The 15699-nt window shown below is 45.1% G+C and overlaps 1 protein-coding gene across 4 annotated transcripts; it reads left to right on the plus strand.

Annotated features, from left to right (window-relative positions):
- The first annotated feature begins 178 nt into the window (after positions 1 to 178).
- Positions 179 to 15422, plus strand: C11H17orf80 (chromosome 11 C17orf80 homolog). 4 transcript variants are annotated; one of them, XR_006890677.1, is made up of 7 exons: positions 179 to 290; positions 786 to 896; positions 2842 to 4324; positions 6927 to 7071; positions 9468 to 9575; positions 10098 to 10202; positions 14464 to 15422. XR_006890677.1 is itself a non-coding variant. In XM_046676440.1 (6 exons), exons 3-6 carry the CDS (start codon positions 2869 to 2871, stop codon positions 14508 to 14510), a joined length of 1716 nt encoding a protein of 571 aa, XP_046532396.1. In that variant the 5' UTR covers positions 179 to 290; positions 786 to 896; positions 2842 to 2868; the 3' UTR covers positions 14511 to 15422. The 4 variants fall into 4 exon arrangements, 3 of the variants coding, with proteins under 3 accessions (XP_046532396.1, XP_046532397.1, XP_046532395.1); XM_046676440.1 differs by lacking the exon at positions 6927 to 7071; XM_046676441.1 differs by lacking the exons at positions 6927 to 7071; positions 14464 to 15422 and adding an exon at positions 11575 to 12560.
- The last annotated feature ends 277 nt before the right edge of the window (positions 15423 to 15699 follow it).

A 15699-nucleotide genomic window follows, 5' to 3' on the forward strand; every position in this document is an offset into this window, starting at 1 on the left:
AGAGGACCTCCTTAGAGGTGGCCCCAGTTTTCGCCTGTTCGCAGCCAAGCGGGGATAGGGTAAAAGTCAAGTCAGCTTTAAATTAAATTAAATTAAGACATAATAATATGATACGAGTATTTGAGTGAAACCCCTGTGAGGTAACAGTTTTTTAAAAAATGGCCGAGAAGCATCAGGCAGTTGTGCCAGACGGCCTGCCGCGGGTCCCGGCGCTGGGAGTTGGGAAGCTGCTCGTGGGCTGTGCTGGGGGGCTTGGCGCGGGGGCTTCCTGGAGTGCTCTGTCTTGCGAGGTGAGGTCGCGGCTCCGGGGGCGTCTGAGGGGCCTTGCTGTTTCCTACAGCCCACGCCTTAGGTCTGGGGGCGACAGTCCTGAGGCGAGAGGGCAGTCGATCGAGGGGTGGGCCAGGTGGGGGGCTTCCGGGAGCCGCAGAAGGAGCCCCCTTCAGGGTCCCGGCGGCGCCGGTGCCTCGGGCTGGGGTTGCGGGGAAGGCGGCCCGGACTCTGGGGCTGCCCGGCGGGCCCCGCCCACTCCGCTGGAGGACGCGGGAAGCGCTCAGAAAAAGTCCAGGAGCCAGGAGGAGGGCAGGCCAGGTGCTGCGGCCGGGGGCGGAGACGGGGGCGGGCGCACAACCGATCGGCCCCGTGCCCGGCGGCTCGTGAAGCTGTAACTCTCCGCTCTCCGGAACCCGCCCTGCTGATAACCCAGTTATTTGCAGTTGACAGTACTGTGCCACGTTCATTCACTGCGTGTGCTGTCGACTTACCTCTCTGGTTGTGTCTTCCAGAGACTGACGTTAGAATTGAGTTTCCTTTTGCCAAGCTCGGAATGGCGATCGTGAAGCGTGGAGATCCAGGAGAAACCACCGCGGAATTAGCATCCTCCTAGAGAAGCTCGGGTAGGAAAGCAGTTAGGCACCGATGTTAAGACGTTGTTATGTGAGGGTACAGATTCCACTACGCTTTCTAGGAGGATGAACTGTGAGGATGGAGTACTGTAGAGGCAAACACGTCTAACAGAGTTCTGGAGCCCCTTCTAGAGTTACCCGCCTAAGCCCATGGACTGGCTTCAGTGTGTGTATTTTTGTAAATAAACGGGCCATAACTTTCATTATGTTATCAAAGGGGTACCTCCAAAATAAGAATCATTACTGTAAAGCCTGTTGGCAGAAAACAGTTTTGTTTTGCCTGACTTCGTGTAGGATAAGGTGAGTTGGTTGCTTTGATAGATTGGCCAGGATTATATGTTTCTGTTTTGTAAGTGGTTTCAAGGTCTCACCTTTTGACCTATTTAGTGGTCAGAAAATATTCGCAGTCACAGTACTCTATAATGACACATGTCCAGAGAAAGCTTTCATTCGTCCATATCACATGCCAGGCTCAGGCTAGGTGTTGAGAATACAGCTGTGTACAGGTTAGACATGTTCCCTGCCCTTTGGAACTTTATGGAATGAATCAAAAATGTGAAAAAAAAAAAAAAGGAAGTAATTTTCAACTGGGCTTTGGAATTAAATAGTTCTTTTTCCTGAATCGAGAAAATAACAAAGAGGTACAAATGAAAGGGTATAAATTTTTTTTAAATGTTTTTAGGTGGTATAAATTTCACAAAAGATGTCGAACTAAACAAACTTGCCAATAATTCATTGTACTACAAACTATAAGTAAAATATTTGGGAGCATGTCCCCTCCATGTATATATTATTTGTACGTTATACATACTTTTATATATGTGTATGTACGTATCTGCAGTCATGCACCACATAATGATGTCCCGGTCAATGACAGACTGCATGTATGGTAGTGGTCCCACTCGATTAGTACCATGTAGCCTAGGTGTGTAGTAAGCTATACCATCTAGGTTTGTGTAAGTACACTCTATGATGGTCGCACATCGACAGAAATGCCTAATGACACATTTCTCAGAACGTGTCCTCGTCATTAAGTGACGCTTGACTATGTGTGTTACTCGTGTTAAAAGTAGAGCTTCATTTCTGGTACTTAGATAATGGCCGTTCTAATGTTTTTTCCTTGCATCCCAATGGATGTTCCATATGTCACTTTGGAAACCACTGCTCTAATCAACAACTTTCGAATCCTGGCCTGAGTTTTTTATTCTTCACCATTCCTCCCTTGAATGATGTGTTTAAGGGTTTTTTGTTGGTTTTAAGATTTTACTTATTTATTTATTCTTCCTTCTTCTCCCCAAAGCCCCCCAGTTCATAGTTGTATATTTTAGTTGTGGGTTCTTCTAGTTGGCACATGTAAGATGCCACCTCAGCATGGCTTGATGAGCGGTGCTAGGTCCGCACGCAGGATCCAAACCGGCAAAACCCTGTGCCTCTGAAGCAAAGCACCTGAACTTAACCACTCCGCCATGGGGCCAGCCCCTATGTTTAAGGGTTTTTAACAATTTCTTTCTACTCATGTGATATCCACTTGATTTGCTACAATCTTAAATAGCAAACATTTGATTCTGCCTGGTGTCTTGGACATCTTTTCCTTCCACTAATTAATTCAGTAGACTTAACTCTTTTGGTCTTGCTCACCTCCTACTTAGGGATGTTGAGAAACCTCTTTGATTGTCTTTTGTAATGATTGATTCCTAGAAGACTAAGAAATCTAAAATGCCAAGCAGAAATGGAGCCAGGAATAGTTATCTAAAAATCAAACTGTGTCTTCTATTTTCTGCCTCCATAAGAAAAAGAATGGATCAAAACAAATTTTTAAAAATTTCCTTCAACCTAAATTCTTCCAAATGAATTTAAAAAGTACGACACAAATAAAATATTGGTATTTACTCTACAAACTGTTTGCTCCTAATAATCTCACGTTTATCTTTTTCAGGAATAGAAGAGTGATATTCCACCCAGAATGGAAGTGTGTCCGTATTGTAAAAGGCCATTTAAGCGATTAAAATCCCACTTGCCACACTGTAAGATGATAGGATCACCTGTACCTGCTGATCAGAAAGTTTGTCAGTCCACACCAGCTACACTCCCACGTGCTAAAAAAGCGAAAGGGGCAACCAAAGAAGCTAAAGAGAGGGCGTTAGGGACAGAGAGTGAGAGAAGAAATCCTAAGTTGAAAAAGGACGCACCAGAACGGACAGTTAAGTCCTTTCCACTACTAGCTGTTGGTTTGCAAACAGCCAGTAATGCAAAGACAGACAAAGACATCAAGAATCAAAGTCAGCTTTCCCTCAAAATGTTAGAAAATACTGAACCAAAGATTACTTTCCAGGGAGAAACTAAGGCTCAGTTTTTTGCATCAGAAAACACCACTCCTGAGAAAGAACTTGAGAAAGATTTGCCTAAATCAGGGAAAAGTAGAAGTACTCCTTCAGAAACTGAAGCATCTTTACCTCAAGGCCCACTGTTCCCTTCTTCATCAAATCAAGGTAGAAAATACTCTTCAGCCTTACGTAATGACGTACAGACCACTTCTGCTAATTTAAGATTGGACAGAATTGATCCCCCAAGACAGAAGCTTCTAGCAAAATTACTAGATATGCCTTCTGATGATTATCATAATTCTCCCATGAATCTCAAGTATGGGGTTAAAAGAGTAAGAACATCGTTGTCAAGCAATGAGAGAGATTCCAAGGCCAGGGGTCACTTCGCAGACATCTCTAGTAATGTTAGAGACTCTGAGTCTCAGGAAAAGAACCCAGAATCGCAGGTTTTAGGTTTTAAAGTCAGGGAGAATGAGGAAAGAGGACTTAAGCTCGAAGTAGAAGCATGTGGGAGCAAAGGAAATGCAGAAAAAAGTGTATCTGTGACAGAAATGACTTCCGTGAGCGATGACTCTAAGACGGACTTCAGTACCGATGATTCAGCCACAAAGAAGAAATCTCAAGGTGAAGATTCCAATTTAAATGTATTCATGCCAAGGGAGACAGCTTGCAATGACTTACTTTCTGTATCACAGTCATGTAATCAAAGTCTTACCTCTCTGGCTCTAAAGTTTCTTCAAGAAGAGAAAGCAGAAGCCTGTCATCATAATCGAGTCCCTGATGTGAAGGCATTGATGGAGAGTGGGGACCAGCCTCTGCAGCCCGAACCTGGCTGTCGCCCCCAAACCTTACACCCCGGTTGCCAGCAGTCTTTACATTCAACCCAGCATCACGCTTCTAAAAGCCCCTTCACCAGTCAGATCACGGTCGTCGCTGACAGGAAGAGTCTTCCTAGCTCCCTGGGGCTGGAGTGGTTTCCAGAGCTCTATCCAGGTTATCTTGGCCTAGGGGTGTTCCCAGGGCAGCCTCGGTATTGGAATGCAATGGCCCAGAAACCCCAGCTCCTCAGTCCCCAGGGGGAAAGACTCTCACAAGGTAAACATGTTCATTTCCAAGGGCCATCCAGCCCATCCAAACAGTTCTGTGTCTTTTGAATTAATAAGGTTCAGAATACTAATATTTTTGTTCATTTAGCTTATTATGCCTAGGTATGCATTCCAGTGCGCTGGAGTTAGAATTGTTCTGAAAACATTACTTTTTGCTCCAGGGGTCAGTAACAGTGGTTGATCACTCTCCCTTCTCCTCCATCAAGAGTTGAAGGCTGCACTAGGACAGGCTGGCGGGTGATTTGATGACAGTGGAATTTCTACATTGGGAAGAGGCATGGCCGGCCGGTAGAAATTGGGTGGGTATTCAAGCTGAACAGACTCAGGAAAAGTGTGAAGACATAATGGTCCGCCTAAATAGAACCAGCACTGTGTTCAGATTTCAATCAGGCCCAGGTTGTACATGAAATAGTTCCAGGTTTATGGTTAAATGCAACGTTGAGGAATTTTGGGTAGCCAAGGTACAAGCAGACGCTGTTTTTGGATTTAGGGGCAGGATGGGATTAAAACTGTCCAAGGAGGCCTGGCAGTCAAGGCAGACAGGTGAAGGTGGAGGTTCAGGAGATGAGGACCAGGAATAGAGAGGGTGGCAAAGAAGGTCTCGCAGTCTACGCCCGGGAAAAATTAGTCCACAGAGAATAGGACCCAAGAATGGAAGCAGAGATTGAGCCTCAGAACATGAGAGATTAGGTTTGAAGGACTGGGGGGAGGGGACTGGACGTGGAAACTGATCCGGACTGTGAATCAGTCTCTTCAGAAACTTGTCGATGCTCCTCGCTATTGCCGAGAAGAGGTTGACCGGTGGCTAGGAAGTTCCCGATGGTCGTTTGAGGCACCCTCACTTTCTTCTGCTGACTTCCTCCTTTAGTTACTGGACTACCTCTCTAGCCACAAAACATAAAGTTTCTTCATTTTCCTCCCCAGAAAATTTGAATTTTTCTTCTTTTTTTTAGGTTCTCTAGGGGCATCGTTAGTTTAATGAGGCATCCATCTCTTGTGTGTATGTAGTGTTCACTGACTCTTTTAGGTTTGACAGGAGACCTGTAGCAACTCATGCTAGGTTTGTACCTGAAAAACTTGTATAATCTCTTCCTGAAGGGATATATTTTTTCCCTCTGTTTAAGATTTGTAAACACTCACCAAACTCCAATTTGTTTGGTCTCAAAGCATTTTCTTTTGTATTTTAATTATCCTTCTCCAGTGGTTTCAAAGAAAATGTATTAAGGCAAGAGCATTGCTAGGTAAAGGTACATTTTCTTCAGCTGCCTCAGTAGTTGCCAGTTTTTCTACCAGTAGGTCTAACGTCTAGGCTGTCTTTACAAAGTTCTAGTCCTCAGGTCAGAGTTGTAGCGTTGAGCCTCTTCTCCATATGAAACAGAATTAATATGAGCCTTCGTCTTGCTCTGTAGCGTTCAGAGTGCTTCCGTCTGTTTTCTTATTTTGGCCTCACCACACTGAGAGGTGGGCAGGTGATCTTCTCTCTGTCCTGCAGATAACGAAACAGGCCCAGAGAGACTAAGTGATTTCTGAGGTTGTGTTGCCAAGAAATGGGAGGGTTGCAAGTGGAACCTGGTCTCCTGGGACCTAGTCTCATCCTTCCCACTAAACCATGTTGTAGAAAATACGCCATAACTAGAAGCACGCGTGTGTGTTAGATCTCTCTAGTTCTCTGTGTTTTCAGTTGCACAGACACCCACAGCAAATCTCTCTAGCAAGTAGAAGGTCTGTATTTTCTGTGCTGTCTTTTATAGTGGCAGGGAGTGTTCTCGATACCTCCACTTTCAATTTTAGGGAGGGAACTAATGTTTATCAAGTGATGAGGTTTCAGTCACTGTACTAGGTACTCACGTTATCCTTTCATTTAACCCTCAGAACAACTCTGAGGTGATGCTACTGTCCTGCCCTTTTTATAGGTGAAGAATCTGAACTTCACACATCTTAAGTGACTTGCCCATGTTCATGCAGTAAGTGGCAGTCAGGATTCAAATCCATGTCCGTCGGACTTATACATCTGTGGTCTTTAAGCTCTGCCTCAGGCCTACTCTTTGGGGCAGTCAGTGATCGAGGTCATGGTTGATTTAAGTTATTAGGTGACACACTTTAATGGATCCCAAGAATACAGTAATAATAAGGTACGGGATACAGTAATTTATGCCATTAAATCAGTAGGCTTGTGAGATTGAATATGGAAGAAAAATATCGTCTTTCCTTCATCAGTAAGTTCCTCGAAAATAGTGGTTAGAAACAGTTTTGTTCTCTTTTATTGGTTATGGTCTATAATATGTGATTAGTTTGGATTTCTACATCAGACAATAATGTGGCTATCAGAGGGCCTCTAGTTCTGTTAAAATCTCAAAAACAATAGGGGCCAGCCCCGTGGCATAGTGGTTAAGTTCGCGTGCTCTGCTTTGGCGGCCTGGGGTTCGCAAGTTCAGATCCTGGGCATGGACCTACACCCTGCTTATCAAGCTCAAACAGAATGAGGAAGATTGGCAACAGGTGTTAGCTGAGGGCCACTCTTGCCCAAATCGAGTTATCAGTTGATGGTTGACATCTAACGTTGCCTGATGGTCTTTGCTGGGCTCTTCCAGGCGCTGTTCCTTCCGTAGGACTTTCAGACTTCAAGATGATGTCAGATGTGCTTTTCTGTGTAGAGAAACCTGTGACAGCAGCCAGTCCTCATACATCAGGGTAACCTGAGTAAACTTCCATGAAGTGATTCCACCCGATGGAAAGGTACCCATGGCCTTGAGAGGCATCAAAGACTATCTTGTCATTTTGATGAAACAAAGTAGAACCAAAAGCTCTGGTGCCTGAGGAGAAATGGATAGATTTTGGGTTGCCTAGGCTGGGAATCCCAAGGCAGACTGATATCTCTGAGGACAGCACTGAGTCACAGCAAATCAGGATTAAGAGAATTCAGCTTATGGAATCAGCAGCACTAGGAGCCGTCTTTTGAGCTTCAGGGAGAAAGATTTTCATGGACTTAATACCAAAAGGAGGAGTTTTCCTGGCCTTAGAGAAAATAGGTTTTAGAAGTTCAAGATTTAAATCTTGAGCCTCAAGTACAATTGTCTGAGAGTCCTCAGCAATAGAAAATGGTTCACATTGTTCAAAGGAGAGCGTGCAGCTGGGAGCACGTGGCTGAGCCTTCGCGGAATTCAGGGCCTTGTCTTTGAGGACTCAAAGTTGATGAGCTCGAGGTCCAGGGTTCCAAGTCTGGACAATCAGCAGTTTCACGTGGGCATTTTTTTAGGTTAAAGATTCCTAGGCATCATCCTCGGATTAATTCTGAAGAAAGGTCTAAGAATCGTATTTTCAAACGTTTTCTAAGTGTTTCTGAAGAGCAGCCAAGTTTGAGAACTGTTGCTAGAGGTGCTGGTGATGGAGCAGGTGCCTCAGACCCAAGAGGGTATGTTCCCAAACCTGGTGGCAGAGGGGGAGGGCCGTTTGAAACAAACGTGATTCAAATAACCACAGAAAGCAAAACCTGGCTGAGAAGGCTACCAGGAGGTAAAATGAGGAAACCTTACGGGATGACGGGTTTTTAAAGGCCAAGAAACAACTAACTACAGGCTGTTCTCTAGCCTTCAGACAGGATTTCCATCAGTCTGGTATCCATGTGAGATGTTCGAGATGGGGCCTACGTGGGGAAGGGGCTCAGAATAGTCAGGATCAGAACATGAGCAGGGATGTGACAAGCCGGGATTGGGTCCTGCGTCAGCCAGAGGAGTCCATGAAAGGGGGTGTTTTAGAAAAAAGCATGTGAGTAATCAGCAGCCAGAGACGTCAGGCGTAAGTGAGATCCTACGTCTGGGATTCTGATGGCCAGACGGCCGATAGGACGTGTGAGAGGCAGAGAGGGCAGATGAGGGTCTTCAGTGTTTGTCTCAGAGTGGGGCATTGTCACTGGGCGTGAAATGTGAGGGTGTCCACACGGGCAGGTGAAGGAGGGTGTCTAGGAGATGAGGCGGCAGAGGCATGGCAGCGGGTGATGGCAGTCCCAGGCCCACAGCCAGGCCGTAAGGGATGTCGTTCAGAACCCAGAGCACCTGGGCATCAGACCAGAAGCATTGAGAAAACTCTAACAGGACTTGTGTGGCTTCTGAGCTTCCCTCCTGGGCCTTGGGTACCTGTATATCCCAGCTCGGGGCTCAACTGATGTCATTCACGTAAGCTGACCAAACCTGTAGTGAAGGAAATAGGCTCACCTGGCTGGAGAAAGAGCTGAGCCAAGAGCCACACCGTTGCTGACGCTGCAGAGAAAGTGGTTGTCCACTTGCAGTTTTCGTGACATCGGTTCTCCCCATCTTTTGCTTTAGATTCTTTCCAAGATGAATGGGTTATGTCATGCTTTGTTTTTTAAGAGACTGATCTTCACCTTGAAGAGAATTATCTTCTGTGTAATTTCTTAGAATCCAGCCTGGTTCTTTCATTGTTACTTAATATAATGATGATAGTTTGGATAGTATTTTTACATTCACAGCAACTTTACCACACCTGCTAAACCTGTCATAAGTATTTGCTTAATTTAGCCCTTATCCTGGACCAAGCCAAGACCAGACAACCAGCAAAGTAGAGATTCCCTGCCTCTCATTAAACAGAAACACAAGTGCAGGAACAATGTGAATAAATAGCATAAACGCTCCTTTCTGGTTCTACGTTAGTTATTCCTGGATTGAGCCTAAGAAATGTTTGCTGGTCAGTTGTCGTGATGGGGTAATAGACATGTTGACTGTAGATACAGTGACAACTAGCAGTAGTTAACAGGATCGTTGTAGAATGTCATGCTTTCTTGCTAGAATGTTTAGCAGATGATAGAAAATACGAGCGATTCGTTTCATTAAGCGTGTGCACATGGATCATCAGGGTAATCTGTTCATCAGGTCAGAAAGGTATCTAGGTCCTGATCCCTGGGGCTCCCTCGGCCTTTGGAAGAACCTTTTTTGACCTGGAGTAGATTGCCTTGACTTTCAGCACTCAGAGTGCTCTGCGGCCCAGTACAGACATTAATCCACCCATTTAGAATGTACTTTTCCTGTTGCCTGGCCCTGGGAACCTCGGGCACTGAGAATTAGGCAAGGGGATGAATTTAGATGAATTATCACAGTGACTTCTGTTTGGAACCGTAGTTCCTTTGTTGGAAAGAAGTTCGACGGCTGTAAGGAGTTTGGAACCCCCGACCTGGATTACAACCTCCAACTTCTCTCTAATGAGGCTTTTGGGAGCTGTACAGAAAGGTGAGGCTGGAGTCGTTGACTGCTGGGTTCTGTTGCTGGTTCCAGGCCTTTGGAGTTTCTTAGCCATGACCGTTAGAGCAAGGCTAAAGAAAAGAGAAAGGAACAAGTGCGTAGTCTTCCTACTCTGTTTTCCTCCTAGAGTCTGACATAATGGAAAGCGCCAAAGCTAACACAGTAGCAGCTGCCATTTATTGCACAGCTTTCACTTTTTAATACTCCCCCTACATCTCTCCCTGTCCCGCATTGGTGGTCCCAGAACCAGGAAGACTAAACCTCAGGTCAACCAATTGTATACATCTTACTGCTGAGGATTTTAACCAAACTCCCCAAAACAAGAGTAACTAATTTAAATTTATTAAAATTAAGGTCTGGGGATTTTAGCCTTTTCATATGTTTAAAAAAATTTGTCACCTCTCTGAATCACAATTCCATTGTCCCAGCTGAGAGACCTTGAATAACCCACAGGTATATGCCCCTGGGTACATTTCACTGTGACGGTTAGACGTGTCTCTTTTTAAACAGGCTGGATCAGGTGCAGCGCCACCGTGAAGAGTGGAGTTGGCGGCATCACGATGCTCTTCACAGGCTGCTTCGTCCTTTGTTGTAGCTGGAGTTTCAGGCATCTGAGTAAGCCTTTCTGTGTTTTTAACCTAAAGTACAGTCACATCCCATTATAGGGACCTTGGGATTCTCCCAAGTCCTTTTTCCTGTTCCCGCAGTATGACTGCCCTGGTGAATGAGGTCTTGCCTGAGGCTCCAGGGTTATTTATTAGAGGTTTTGGTTACAATGGCCTTTATAAGATTGGATTAGGATTTCCATAATTGCTCTTGCGCTCTGTTTGATGTTGTCCCTGGAGATCTGGTGGTCTGTGTTTCTCCTTGAAGCTATTTGCCTGCTGGAAGACACGCTCTTCTCCTTGGTGGCTCTTTAACTCCACCCTAAGAACTTTTTAGAACTGAAAACAAACAGCTTTATACCTCGGAAGAGAGAAGGAGAAACAGAATACAGCTGTCCCTCATCGGTGTGTCTGGGGCTTATTGCTGTCTGGGTTAATCTGCTTTTATCTTTTAAAAAACAAACACCCTTTTAGTTATGAGTTTCAGTTTGCACCAGATCTTACCAGAAGGAAAGTGGCTGAATTTCATGTCTCTTTTAAAGATAATTTCTGCTCATTTTTTTAAGTATTGTTTTATAAAAATAATATCCTTATAGTTAAAAAATTTTAAAAACATTTATAAGAAAATACTTTAAAAGTCCAGGGGCCTGGCCCCATGGCCAAGTGGTTAAGTTCGCGCGCTCCACTTCAGTGGCCCAGGGTTTTGCTGGTTCACATCCTGGGCGTGGACATGGCACCGCTCATCAGGCCATGTTGAGGCGGCGTCCCACATGCCACAACTATAGGCACTCACAACTAGAATGTACAACTGTATACTGGGGGCGCCTTTGGGGAGAAGAAAAAAATAAAGCCCAGTATTTTTCCACAGTTTAACCAAGAAAAAGCCCAGATGCTTTCAGATGAAAACTTCTGGGGTAAAAGAATAAGATAACTATCAACGCTAAAGGCCAGTAGAATTGACAGGCTTGTAAACCAGCAGGGTTGGACTCTAACTGGATTTGTTGGCTAATCGAGTGCCTCAGAAGGAAGCAGGTCGAGCCGCAGGAGTGGGCCTGCCGCAGACCACTGCCTCCTGCCTGGTGGGCACAGCCGCTGCTCTTGCCTTCTCCACCTGCCTTTGGGGGTAACACCTAAAACCTCCCGGCATTCCTTCACAGGAAAAGTTCTGCCCATACCGCTTTACTACCTGAAAGGGATACCTGAGGTGGTTTTTCACGTCTGTGCATTGAGACTGAAGAGAGTGAAGCAGAAACTGCTCGTTATGCCTAAGACTTTATTTCTAAATTTATAAAACAAAAAGACGGCACTGTAGAGGCAAGAGGTAGAAACAGTCGAGAGAAGTGGCCTGCCAGACCCTTACACCTCTCTCTGTTTATCCAAAGAGCTGCAGCGCTGGCGTAAGTAACGTTGGCCTGGACACTACTCACGAAAGCTTTGGAACTCCAAGGAGAGTACGGTGGAGACAACTGCAGCCCACATTTAACCATTTAAATTGTCTTGGGGGCAGGGAGAGGGAGGAAAAAGAATAAAATTACTGGAATCTAAAACAATTATCTAGGAAGTAAATTGTTTTAACGTAGACAGATCTGGTTCTTCTGGATGTTTCTTTGGCTTGTTCTCAAAAGTGACTGAAGGTTACTGAAAAAACTTCGGTTTGTTTAGTCAGAAAGGCTGATGTTACTCAAGGAGACATGAAGATGACAACATTTATCGTTAAAATTTTTAAATAACTGTCTCCTAATTCTCAGTAAAAACTAATGTCTCAATTTGAAATTTTTCTCCCTAAAATTGTTCTTAAACCTTGGCATTTTACTGGTCATCTATGCTAGACCCTGGGCTCCATGTACTGGTATAGAATAGTATTTGAATTGGCAGAAAGTCCGCATACAGCAGGCCCTTCCCCTTGGGAATGGTCGGGCTCTTTTGGGTCCTTGACCAGACCCTGGCAGGTGAGAGAAACGAAAGCAAAGTGAGGGTGGGTACGGAGCTGCAGGTGAGCCTGTGAAAAGTCCTTGACAAGTATTTTTTAAGCTAATTAAAATAAAACAGAATGTTAAATCACCTTTTATACACCTTAAGTTCATGTAATAGTGAGCAAATGGTTTCTGTTTCTCCTCTCTTCCTGGAAACCTTTCAGAATCCTACCACTCTCTCCTCCCAAGAATTTTAGTGAAATATTTAGATATTCCTGTCAGTTTGTTAGGGTTGTTTTGTCAGGTAGGTTTTCTGTGTTTTTCCCCCATCAAAATACTTGGTGTGAAGGGCCAGCCCGGTGGCGCAGCGGTTAAGTTCACACGTTCCGATTCAGTGGCCTGGGGTTCGCTGGTTCGGATCCCAGGTGCGGACATGGCACCGCTTGGCAAGCCATGCCGTGGCAGGCGTCCCACATATAAAGTAGAGGAGGATGGGCAGGGATGTTAGCTCAGGGCCAGTCTTCCTCAGCAAAAAGAGGAGGATTGGCAGCAGATGTTAGCTCAGGGCTAATCTTCCTCAAAAAAAAAAAAAAAAACCTCAGTGTTTTTCTAATTTTATGGCTTCTGCTTTGGCCCCTAGAGAGTGACTTGGATACTTAGAGATGGGAAAGGCTTTGAGGAAATTTCCTGTAGACAGCACAGATGGATAACAGTTTCTTCAACCCCTTTCCCAGCGTGGGGTGTTGATTGTACATCATATATAGATATGCCTCTGTTGTCCGTCTGTATCTTAGCTTTGCCTATGACATTCTCAAACCACAATACATGAGGTCAGTCCCTCTTTTGTCCCAGCTCCTTCAAGTCTACAAAAAAGCAGCTGTGGTGTCCTAAGGCCAGCATTTATTGGTTTGCACATCTCTTCCTTCTCTCTTCTCAAAACTTGAATTCTGGCTCTATCTTCTGCTTTATCTACCTTTCCTCTTCTCAATCCCCTATTCCTCTCTCCCTAGTTATCCCCAGTGGGAGTAATTTAATTCTGCGTTAAATTCTCATGGTTAAGGCAAAGGTCTTCAGAAGTGTATCCCTGTCTACTAGAATTCTCCATGAGGAAGAATTCATGGCTGAGGGAAAGAGTACTACGTTTAATTATTTTAGTTTAATGTTGCCAAGAACTTCATTGGAACTCCACAGTCTCTTTCCTTCTGAAAGAACTCCGAGCCCTTCTTTGGAGATGCTCCTTAAGAGACCCCCTTAGGGAGGGATTCCCTGCACCTCCCCGCTCCTTACTCTGGATCAGAAACTCTTGAGGTTGGAAGGTAGGTGAGAGTGACCCCCCACCGATGTCGTCTTTCGCAGTTCCCTGGTCCTCGAGCAGGGCCCAGCAGACTCTGAAGGCCCGCAGGCCCAATCCAGCCACTGCCTGTTTTCCTCCATAGTCTTACTGTGTTCCAGTAAAGTCCAGTTTATTTGGTTCGGTGTCGTCTGTGGCTGCTTTCACACGACAGTGGCAGGTTTGAGTGGCTGCCACAGAAACCATATGGCCTGCAAAGCTGAAAATACTGTCTGGCCCTGTACAGAAAAAGTGTGCCACCTCCTGCCCTAGAGGAATATGGCACCTCACGTTCTCCATGTGTTGGAGCAATGAACAAGATGGGATCGCTGCTTTAAGATATTTTTGGGCTAGGAAACACATTTAAGTAGGTGAAGACTTTCTCAGTGCCCTGGTGTTGCCCCTGAAGCACCCATAACACATAAGTGCAGTGGTAGCACCAGGGGCAGCTTGTAGCCCCCTCCAAGATTTTCATCATTACCATTTTTATCAGTACTGTAAACAAACTAGTGTCACTTATCAAATCAGAATAAGACGATGAAGTTGTTTAATTATATCAAAATAAGTATTTTATATCTCTGAAAATAAGTTCCCTAATGAGAAGAATGAACAGTTTAGTGATGCGTCAGTTCTAAAGGGATATGAGCTTCATATTGCCAAGTTTAAGACAAAGGCGGAATCCTACATTGATCAGAGAGGATTTTTAGGTTGACATTGGTCAGTACCAAGAATTCTGACTCACATGTAGTAGGAAAGAGCAAAAAGAGTCTTAACTGATTTCTTGAGTTAGATACTGAGCATCAATTCTTCGATAAAATGATGTAGGTGACTTTCAAGAAGCCATCAGAAGTCTCTGCAGATTCTGGAGTTATTTGGTAATGTCCACAAAGCAACTGAGGGACAGGGTTCCCTGGCTGCTCCTTGCTGCCTTCTGGGGTGAGAAAATACTCGGAGACCTTTGCTCAAGTCCTTACAGATATCTTTATAATGTCCAAAGGTAAGTTATAACTAATTGATTCTTTTCCTAGATTCAGATAGAAACAAACTCAGCATGACCGGGGAATGTACCTCATAGCTCCAGTTTGCAAGATTGATTGTCAGCTTGCCTTGTGAGGATATGCTTATTGTTCATATATGCCAGTACTACGGATAAGTTCATTTGCACAGCTAGCCCCAGTTGTGTATATGGTCTAGCAGATTGGAGACTTCATCCAGAAACACTGGAGATTCTTCTCAAAACTGGAACTGTAGAGAGGTGAGACTGCTGTATCTGCCGAAGCCCGTGGGCTTCAGATGGCAGGAGGAACTGCTCATGTCTTCACAAAGCCGAGCGCAAAAGAAGTCAAGAATGCCCTTAACGTGGTTCGCGCACTTTAAGCAGCCGCCTCTGTCTCTGCGTCCCCGTGGCATTGGCAGGAGCTTTCCTAGGTGAGCAGCAGTGCTTAGATTTTGCTTCCAGGGCAGCACCGTGAATTCCTCATCAAGTCTTCCGGCAAGGTGCCTAGAAATTCAGCCTGAGAATCCGTATAGGCAATCCACATCCACCTCCCCATCCGTCCTACAGAGGAGTTCCGGCCATACCTGGGCCCCGCCGTCCTTGAGAAGACTCGGTGGGGTTCTGGTACTGAAGATTGGAGACGTTCGCAGGCAGGCCTGGACGCCCTGGCTGTAACTCCCGTGGTCTGTAGGGTGGACTAGCCCTGGTGCCACCTACCTGAGTAATATCTGAAATACTTAGTTTACTGGGGAAAGTACATTTTTTCTCATACACATTAAAATATCTAGCTATTAAAAATAAAATGATTTCGTTGTATTATCAATGGGCTGTTTTACACTTGGGAAACCCTATCTCCTGCCACTGTTCTTATCAATCCTGTTTTTGTGATTTACAGTTGATCCTAATTCCTCTCAATACCTGCCCCTCCATGTTCCTTCTCCATATTACTACCACCACTCGCAATAACCAAGATATTTTTTGAAAATAAAAAAAGTGCCTCTGTTCTGGTCGTTTGCCTCTCCCAGGCCATCACCGGTGGCATGGTGGGTGTTGGGTTGAACACGTTATCTAATTTATGGAGCCTCTGTGGTCTGGACTGTAAAGTGGGGACGATTACACCTACTTTGCAGGGATTTGGTGAGATCAGGAGTCTTGCATCTATTACTTCGAGCAGGATCTGACACACCCGGGCCGGCCTGGTGGCGCAGGGGTTAAGTGCACATGTTCTGCTTCAGCAGCCCGGGCTTCTCCAGTTCGGATCCCAGCG

Source organism: Equus quagga, chromosome 11 (genome assembly GCF_021613505.1).
Source record: "Equus quagga isolate Etosha38 chromosome 11, UCLA_HA_Equagga_1.0, whole genome shotgun sequence".
NCBI lineage: Eukaryota > Metazoa > Chordata > Mammalia > Perissodactyla > Equidae > Equus > Equus quagga.

What these genes read in the sequence shown, in the direction of transcription:
- C11H17orf80 (XM_046676439.1), top strand. Translation starts at nt 2,869, where the DNA reads ATGGAAGTGTGTCCGTATTGTAAAAGGCCATTTAAGCGATTAAAATCC. An exon ending in GGGGGAAAGACTCTCACAAG is followed by an intron (nt 4,325 to 9,467) that starts GTAAACATGTTC and finishes TTGGAACCGTAG; the next exon opens with TTCCTTTGTTGGAAAGAAGT. An exon ending in TTTGGGAGCTGTACAGAAAG is followed by an intron (nt 9,576 to 10,097) that starts GTGAGGCTGGAG and finishes CTTTTTAAACAG; the next exon opens with GCTGGATCAGGTGCAGCGCC.